Source organism: Dreissena polymorpha, chromosome 7 (genome assembly GCF_020536995.1).
Source record: "Dreissena polymorpha isolate Duluth1 chromosome 7, UMN_Dpol_1.0, whole genome shotgun sequence".
Classification (NCBI taxonomy): domain Eukaryota; kingdom Metazoa; phylum Mollusca; class Bivalvia; order Myida; family Dreissenidae; genus Dreissena; species Dreissena polymorpha.
The window spans coordinates 53,161,585-53,171,702 of NC_068361.1; the positions used below are offsets into that span (position 1 = coordinate 53,161,585).

Sequence of the window (10,118 nt, forward strand, 5' to 3'; positions counted from 1 at the left end):
AATGAGCATTTTGTTTCAGGAATCTCGAGTCATATCAAGTGGCAGTTGAGTCAACGTGTACCAAATGCATCAGTTTGTTCGGGTCGTATGTAAATATATATGTGTATATTTTTGGATTTTTGCGCCAGTGCGCAGCCGTATTTTTTTCTGAGAATATACACATATAAGGAGAACATAATGTAAGAATAAAATACAGAAGCGTAAAACTGTACAGAGCGCTCTTACTGACCAGTGCAAGGTCGCCGTGGTGTAACGGATATGGTGTCCGCCTAGCGACCGAGAGGTCACGGGTTCGATCCCCACCGAGGGAGCGTTCTTTAGATCTCCCCCAAAGACACCAAGTACTGGTTCTAGGCCCAGGAAACGGACTCGAGAGCATTTATATAAGCCTTAGGCTTTCGATGCAATCGAGCTAAAATAAATAGGTTTAAACTGAACTCTCTCTGATCATGACAGGAAAGCACTTAATTAAATAAGAGTGTCATAAATGTAAAACATTAGAAAAACATTAAACAGTAAACAGTATTTATCGTTTGTGACCTTGAGATGATATATTGAAATAAAAACCGACAGTACAAACTGCACATATACTCGTAATAATAAGTGGATTGTTTTGATCTTCAATGTTAAGACAAATAATTAACATGTAAGGTATACACTAATTCCGGAATAATACAGTGTGGTTTAATAATGGCTTACACAAAACCTTTATTATTCCAATGACGTAGGCCTATATTTCGGACTCGTGAAGTCACCGATTGATAATGAGGTAGACGAAACAGTAACGTCATAATCAATTTATAGGATTGATAAAGATGGAGTGTATCATGCGAAATTAAGAAACAGATGAGGCTTTAGTTTCACTTCTTTATATTGTCGTGTGTAGTAAAGTTAATAGTGCACTAATTGTCTTAATGTCAAAATACGAATTATGTTTTATTTATAAGTTTGGGTTAAACCTTACAATCCGCGACGTGACTTTTGTTAAGTGACACATATTACACAGCATTGCAGTACCGTAATTACATGCATCGATTCAGGGCCTGTATTGCTTACCAGTCCTACCCGTGTACTAAGTGGGAAACGAGACAACGCTGTGCCAACGGCTGGACTCACAACGGGAACTATAACTGCATTATACGTAAGTATTCAAACACTCTGTTCAACTATGCGTACTGACAATTAAACTTGTAAATAAGCTAGATTTATTATCAATAATAATGTACCAGTAGTTATAAACAACTGTGTTCTACAATATCGTGTATATTTAATAAATTATATTATCTTAATTATTAGCCATTAAAGCATAGGAACTGTTCGATAAGTGATGTTTATATTGTGTCTCTTGTCTATAGTAGACTGCGGAGCTACACCAGCCATCTTGAATGGAGCATACACTCCTTTAAACACAACAAACACCACTTACGTACTGCAAGCAAATGTAATATGTGATGCTGGATATGAATCGAATATTAGCAAGATTATTTGTCAGGCAAATGCAAAGTGGTCAACAGCAAACTGTGTTGCAAAAGGTAAGGTTTATTGCGTACGTTTCATGTTGGATCAAAACTCGTTATAATTTATAGTACTTACGTTGTGTTTCTGATGGCATATTGTTTAGATTATTTAGTACATATTCAATGCGTATTATATTGATTGTCATGTTATGGAGGAAAAAAACACCACAACACGTTGTATTTGTGAATATTAATTCAATTTAAACCGCAATCTTTATTGTGTATGTTGTGCTATTGAAAGACAATTACAATGGTCGCTTGTATTCGACATAATTAAATCGATTAATTGATAGCGTCAACTTGTATTTAACAGAGTTGTAATGCAAGTTGAACGAGCGGTGACATGTATCGTTTGTGTTTTGTTTTATTTAGACTGTGGTACCATTCCCAAAATTCTAAATGGAGTGTACTTCCTGTTAAACAAAACTACCACCTCTTACGGATCGCAAGCAAATGTGACATGTGATGCTGGATATGAATCAAACGTAAGACTCATTATGTGTCAGGCAAATGCGACGTGGAAAACAGCAATATGCAACCCAAAGGGTAATTCTATTATATTGTATTATATTGAGTTTCCCGGATGTTTCCTTTATTCGACATAATTAAATAGATTAATTGATAGCGTCAACTTGTATTTAACAGAGCTGTAATGCAAGTTGAACGAGCGGTGACATGTATCGTTTGTGTTTTGTTTCATTTAGACTGTGGTACCATTACCAAAATTCTAAATGGAGTGTACTACCTGTTAAACAAAACTACCACCTCTTACGGATCGCAAGCAAATGTGACATGTGATGCTGGATATGAATCAAACGTAAGACTCATTATGTGTCAGGCAAATGCGACGTGGGAAACAGCAATATGCAACCCAAAGGGTAATTCTATTATATTATATTATATAACGTTTCCCTGATGTTTCCTTTTTTATTATTGTACTCACTTGTATGGTATTGATTGTTCGGCATGATGGTTAGCACACATGCAATTGTGCTATTGAAAGACAATGACAATGGTCGCTTTTATTCGACTTAATTAAATCGATTAATTGATAGCGTCAACTTGTATTTAACAGAGTTGTAATGCAAGTTGAACGAGCGGTGACATGTATCGTTTGTGTTTTGTTTCATTTAGACTGTGGTACCATTCCAAAAATTCTAAATGGAGTGTACTACCTGTTAAACAAAACTACCACCTCTTATGGATCGCAAGCAAATGTGACATGTGATGCTGGATATGAATCAAACGTAAGACTCATTATGTGTCAGGCAAATGCGACGTGGGAAACAGCAATATGCAACCCAAAGGGTAATTCTATTATATTATATTATGTTTCCCTGATGTTTCCTTTTTTATTATTGTACTCACTTGTATGGTATTGATTGTTCGGCATGATGGTAAGCACACATGCAAAGCGTAAGAAGGTGGTAAATACTTATTATTGCATAAACTCTATTTATAATGCCCTCTGCTGGGGTGCAGAAACTTGGCAAAAGGAGGGCTTGAACGGGAGAAATCGTGTATTAAAAAGGCGATTCACGTGCCATTCAATCCCTGTTATTTATGTTTCGTATCCATAATCTGGTCCAGGCGCAATTACTTCCCTTCTCCAGCCTTCGACGACTCTCCAGGTATAAATGAGGAACTGAATACGCACCATTTTCCTCATGCATGCAGGGATAATGGCAATGACTATTTCAATCCACTTTTCAAATTATACCATCTGCACTCTCTTGACAACAGCTTTATTTTATAGGCAACGTCAATGAAGATAAGGTTATTAACTCAACACTTTCAAAAGACTATGCTGTAAATGTAAGTGTTTATGTACCTTCAACGCTCCTGCTGTAAATTCCAAAATAATTCCTCATTTCTTATTTTTCGCGGCTGCATTTCAAGTTTGCATTAATCCACTGTTTAAACACATTTTAAATGGAAAACTGCCCATCCGAAGGTAAAGCCTCGTCATTTCGGATGATGACCGAGTGAGGCATATGTAAAACACAACCTTGAACGAATTATTTTGTCGATGTCGAATGAACAAGACATATTGTTTTCATTGTTATTTTAATTTATTTTGGTATGTGTGATTTGTTTATGCAATAATAGCGAAAATACACATTTTCTCGGACATGATCATCTGCGGGCGTTCTTAAAATCCGTTCGAAATGGAATTTTCGAGCGCCCGCATATGATCATGCCCTCGTAAACGTGTATTATCCCTATATTGAATGTACTTAATCTCAATAACATCCAATCATGTTTGTATGGGTATTATTCGCACAATTGCATTCATAACCGTGTCCGTTGTGTTATTTAGAAAACAGTGCCGTTAGTGCGTAATAGTTTGATGCATTTCTAGTAATTGCTAACACGTGTTAATTTCTTTCTAACGCACTCAACGCGGTCAGGTAATGAAGTGTGTTTTTTTTTTCTTTTAAAAGTGGATCCTGTTCACCATTCTACATACAATATTATATCCTGTTGTTATTGAAGAAGTTACGCCAAATTAGTCAGGTCAATATACACTTTGCCAAAGCACATAACAATCTGATTCGGGAATACAGTTCATCACAGCCTCACTTGATACGTTTACAGTTTGATCTCTCATTGACTGCATGATTTGTGGCTTGTCTGCTTTATGACGTATGTTCTTGGCTTCAAAGAGGGAAGGAGGATTTGGACTTTGTTCATTCGACAATATGTCTGCAAAGGAAAGATCTCCAGACTTTGACACTACCAAGTAACACTGAAACGAAACAGAAGGGCAGGGTAAATAGCATGCTCTTTAGCAATCTTAACAGCGAAGCTATTCCGGTCTGGAGATCTTTCCCTTGACGACATATTGTCGTATGCACAAAGGCATGAAGCACACAAGCCTCAAATAATTCAGTCAATTAGAGATCAAGATGTAAACGTATAAAGAGAGGCGATCAAAAATGTCATGAAATGTGCTTATAATCAACAACAAACGCACCCGTTTCGTGCAATATAGATGGCAATTGTATCGTTGGCTGTTTGAGATGCTTTAGAGGGACGACTTATTTTTATTATTGATATACTCGTGCTGGTATTTTGTTAAGTATTTTACTTTAAGAAAAAGTACACTCACGTCTGTGATGGTAAAACTCGGTATCAATCTTTTTTAAAGTCAGTTTAATATACATTTTTGAGTGAATTGATAATTTTGTTAAATGCATCACATTCTCTTAGTGTGTAAATTGCTTGTTAAGTGAGGAAATCAACACCTCCTTTAAGTTTAGATATTACGCAGATATGGATTTAACTGCGATAGGTGAAGACGACAACACGAGTGATCCACCTGTAGCCATCATTGCCGGTGCAGCAGGAGGGGGTGTGGCACTTATCATATTCATAGTGGTTATTGTGGTCGTTCTAAAAATGAGGTAATCGTCATTCTTCATTGAAATTAAGAGATTTTGTCTTTCTGGTTTCGGAATGTCTTATATCACGCATACAGATGTTTATTGTATTAGCTGGACCTAATTTGTATGCTCTGAACCGGCACGGTGTTAAAAACACACTATATATTCATTGTTGTTTAACCATCGTTACAAATAAAATGTATCAAAACATATTTACTACTTAGCGCTGCAATTATTGTAACCTTGTTCGTACTTATAACGAGGTTTTGTTAAAATTGTATAAAACCAAATTGATTAAAATATGACATGATGTTACGTTTCATGAAATGGTGGCACTAACCATCATTCCATCCTTACCATTAACTGCATTATTGGTTTGTCATCATTGTATGTAATATTATACTATTTGAAATAATGAAAATGTAAAATCTCGATATTTCTCTAATCTGCATTAAATCTTGGTTTTCATTCTACGCAGGCGACCCCAAGGTTGCGAATCTACGAGGAACGTGCACGAAAATAGGGCATTTGATGGGATAGCTTCTCATGGCACAGACATAGGTAGTTTACAATTGTTTCTGCAATATTATTTAGAACATAAAGAAAACACGAAGTGTAAAAAGTGTAAATCATTTTAACTTGAAAACTAATTAAAACTTTCGTTTATTATATTACGATAAACTTAAAACACACCATATCTTTATACAATCTTTTAAAATTCAGGAATACCATCATGATTGTAAAAACGATTATAAATAATTTTACTTGGCAGTGTCATTACCGCAATGCTTTTGTATATTAATGCATTGTTATAATGAACCCAAATATCAACCACAGGACGAATCTGAAAGATATCACAATTAAAACATGCACATTCTATAGTCAATACTTTATTTTTTATTTAATCTTATATACTGATTTATAATTTTAAATCCTTATTTGACCAACACAATTATATTAATATTCCAGCAATAACAGAGGACAAGTCGACGTCAGACTACAGTAACCTGGACGATGATCCGGATATGTCTCATACATATTCATTCATTCACTAACGCTGCTGTCATATAAACGGATACGCCACATACAAATACAAACTTTAATCCCAATGCTTAGTGCGACACACCGGATGTATCACATACAAATACTTCACTGGCTATTCATGATGTTTCAATTCGGACAATACACTAATTTGACATGTACAATCTACTGATCTATTGGATAAGTGACAAGTCAATAAGGCATGCTTTGTCTTAGTTTGTACTTTCTTTTGCACACCATTTTAATAATATACTTTGTGTTGTATATATTATTCTAACTAAATTATGCTGAAAGTTCTACAACATAGTGCACACAGCTACATGTCTTTTGATAAATTACGTGGTGTTCAATTGGTGTAGTTGATTGTAAGGCTTTAACAAAGTAAACTAGATCATTATGCAACATTATTTGTTTTAAACAGATAATGTATACAATTTCGAGAATTTCTAACTTCACCAAATATATAGTTGATACACACGACTCTCTTATTTGGTTGATGTACATTCTATTATTTTAGGCCTTATAGCGAAATGCTGAAGTTGAGTTTATGGCAGCGATCTTTTTGCGATGTCTTCAACGATCGTTCGTCCCACGTTTACAATTTCTTCTTCAACCCTACATGTAATTGCAATTTGATTTAACTTAGTAAAGTTGAACCTTAGGTAGTTTGCTGTGTGCATGTCATTAATAATTTACTACTGGGTGATAAACGTGTATTATAGACGTGGACAGTTTCAGCAAGATCTGCTTATATTGAACTGTTTATATTTAGCAAACATATCATAGTAAGATCGTCCTCTGCTAATTATATGTGAACTGATTCGAAACCTACACAATCATCTTTACAAATATAACTGATTTGTCTGAGTTGATAATAAAAGATGACTTGTCCTAACAAATTTGTGGCATTTAATGAATAAAAATGATATTGTTGGTACGTGTCTTATTGTTGCTTATTCTATTCTCGATGATAATACAAAGGTATTATAGGTTATAATATATAATAAGCGTTTACGTTCAACAGCAACTGTTTGAATCCCACATTATGTTATTTACGGATACCAACACATGAACGACATATATTATTTGTGCAGGCCTGTTAAAAACCAACCTTCTTTTACTTAAACATAGTTATAATATATATATTGAAAACTTTTCAGTAAAGTGGATTATCAATATTATTTATTATATTAAATCTCATAAAAGTAGAAAATGTCATAAAGTAATTATTGTTATCATGTTGATTTCGATGATCACAACTCTGGACTGAATTGATGGATAATTGGAATCAGGTGAGCGATATAGGGCCATCGCATCCCTTATGTTTAAAAAAATTTAAATTACAAGAACACTAGTGTTCATGTGCGGGTAATTAGTGTCCTACTTATGAATTTGTGTACATTGTCGTTCAAAGCAGCAATAACTTTTAGCGGCACATTTTTCAATCATTACAAATGTGCCCACATCTTATTCATAAGATACAGATTGCAGATTTGAAATGAGAAACGTATCTTTTTGATAACACATTAAGTGAGTATACGAGGTTTACATGTCTCAATATTACAATGAAGACGTGGATATGTTTTAATAAATTTAATTTGGATTTTTTTAAGTTTTATTGTGATCTGATTTGGAAATGCTCAAACCATGTTTCGCAGTCGAGTTACTTATATTTGTTCATTTTGACTTTACTATTCTCATTGCAGTACATTGAAACAGGGATTATACAAGTATGCCTGTCAGCGATAACAGTCTGCATTTTAATGCTAATTTTGAGAAACAATTTTACCTACATAAAACACCTCGCGAATATCCTCAAGAACATTAGCTCTTTTAACCAACATTTCTCATTTCGAAATCTCATAGAATCATGGTAAATACAGTTATAGCGGTTATCGTTAATCGATAACCGATCGTTCTTGGACTGTGGTCTGTCCTGTTCTGTTTTACTCTGTAAAACATAGGGATATTTTGATCGGAGTTAGTTTAACACCGCCTTATGTAAAATAGTAGTGATAATTTGTACGGGATGATGTTGTGTTTACACCGCCTTGTCACTTCCTCTTTTCGGATCAGGCGAAAATTTAAAGGTTCGTAAAAAATGTCTTTAACAATTTTGGCAAAAATAATTTAATGTGTACAATTTCATTGTTTTATAAGTTCAGAGTTTAAGCATAATGACTTAAGGAGTACTGTATGTGATGTATTTAATTTGATGACATTTATTTGAGCTCGATTTTATCGATTAAAAAAGTTGTTATTGTGGTTATCATCGTCATCATATGGTATTATGTTATTGGTATGAGCAGTTTTATAGGAAAAAATATTATGCACCAGCAAGTTGCAGTGTTAAATGAAATGTTGATTTATTTATTTATTTTATTTGTCATGTTTCTAAACGATAACGTCCAAGTCACAATGCCGATGGCAAAAGCAAAAAGTAAGCGGGCAACGGATTCCATGATGGAACTTGCAAAATCATCTCAAAGCGTACGCGAGAGGCGAAATCAGTCACTGACAGTATGCCATCTGTTGCAGCGTCAGGCCCTGGGCCATCAAGCGCAGAGGCAGTCCCTTGTACAAGTACACAGACTACAGAGTCAGCCCCTGGGTCATGCATTGAGTTGATTCCCGATGCAGCAGCTCCAAAGGTGCCAGTTGGCGTGAAGGCTTACCCAGGTAATATACAGGTTTTGCCTTTCCATTTTGACACTAATCCCATGCCAATTGCAAGTGTGCACAACCAGTTGGGTTGTCATGTATCACCTGCCATTAAACAAAAGACAATTTCAGGAATGTACATAGATAAGGCTTCACTATAAGAGTCTCAACAAGGGAAACAGGTGCATGGTTTGAACCTCAGTCAATCTGGGAAGTTGATTATCAAACCACTTGAGCCTTCAAAATCAATAAATACAATTGAAGCGTGGTCAGATGCATTTCTAGTATATGCTAGTAACAGCAAATCCTCACAGGACGCATGAGTTACTCAAGTACATGAGTACAATTAGGACTGCTTAAAGAAGGCATGTAGGACTGGGTTGGAAAGCCTATGTCTAGCATTTTCGTTTGCGCCTTGCGGTTGATCCTACTTGTACCCGCTTTGATAAAACTGATTATGGGCTTTGGTTGCTTTATGTGGGACCTTCTATGCAGGGGGCAGGTGCAGAAAGAGTCATGATAAGAAAATGTTATGACTTTAATTACAGCCGGTGTGCTAGGGATCCTTGTCCATATAGGCATAGTTGTCTTAGTTGTAGTGGTAATCATCCTATTTATATGTGTATGTCTGCGTCAGCGGAGTGCATGTTAAGAAAAATAGAAGATTCTTGCCAGGCAGGGCCCATGCTCTCTAGGACCATCGTTTTGCTGGATTTTGACCGGGTTTCAGACTAAGACACCCTTACGCCAACATGCGAAAATATTGATCTAAGTCTGGGAAAATCACCGATAAATACTGATGTGCTTATTTCATATTTGAACAATTATGCAAATCTACAAGATGCTGAAATACTTAAAGAGGGATTTTTGAAAGTCTTTCGTCTTGGGTTTAATGGACCAAGACTTTTTAATAGATGCATGTGATTTGAAGTCGGCACGTGACGTTTAAATATGTTAAAGTAAAAAATAAACATTGAGGTTGCGGCTTGTAGATTTGCGGGTCCGTTTAAGTATTCTCTAATTTAAAATTCAAAAACATTGCCTGTTGTTCTCGTTCCAAAATCGGATAAATCAATATGGTTCAGGGACAATTTTAAAGATAAACAAATCCACTTCAACAGAAATATGTGCGGTAAACAACATTTCGGGGTTCCTGAGAAGACCTATTAGTGGGCCATTCTTCTGTCATTTAGATGGAAATCTCTTAACGAGATACTAATTTGCAGCCATTCTAAAAAAAGGTTTGGGCTTCTGGGAGCTGGATTGTGGCAAGTTTACATCGCATTTTTTAGAATCGGGGCAGCAACTTCTGCGGCAATGGCAGGTTGTGATGTTGAAACTATAAAGAAAGCTGGTAGATGGCGTTCAGAGTCGTATCGGGTTTATATTAAGCCTGAATCCGTTTATACATTACCGCAATTGTCAAAAAACATTTTCAAGCTGTAGCTTGTCGTTACCTGTTTTGTTATAGTAAGGGCATTGTTGTATATAGAACAAAGTATTTCTAGGTCCA

At 35.5% G+C, this 10,118-nt stretch overlaps 1 protein-coding gene across 5 annotated transcripts; it reads left to right on the forward strand.

The window, feature by feature from the left end:
• The first annotated feature begins 1,010 nt into the window (after window positions 1–1,010).
• On the forward strand, window positions 1,011–6,835 carry LOC127838530 (complement receptor type 2-like). Of its 5 annotated transcripts, none has more exons than XM_052366329.1 (8): window positions 1,011–1,141; window positions 1,356–1,532; window positions 1,890–2,063; window positions 2,222–2,395; window positions 2,652–2,825; window positions 4,792–4,924; window positions 5,382–5,464; window positions 5,873–6,835. In XM_052366329.1, exons 1-8 carry the CDS (start codon window positions 1,027–1,029, stop codon window positions 5,956–5,958), a joined length of 1,116 nt encoding a protein of 371 aa, XP_052222289.1. In that variant the 5' UTR covers window positions 1,011–1,026; the 3' UTR covers window positions 5,959–6,835. The 5 variants fall into 5 exon arrangements, with proteins under 5 accessions (XP_052222289.1, XP_052222290.1, XP_052222291.1 ...); XM_052366330.1 differs by having other exon boundaries at window positions 4,813–4,924; XM_052366331.1 differs by lacking the exon at window positions 2,652–2,825.
• Window positions 6,836–10,118: the final 3,283 nt, after the last annotated feature.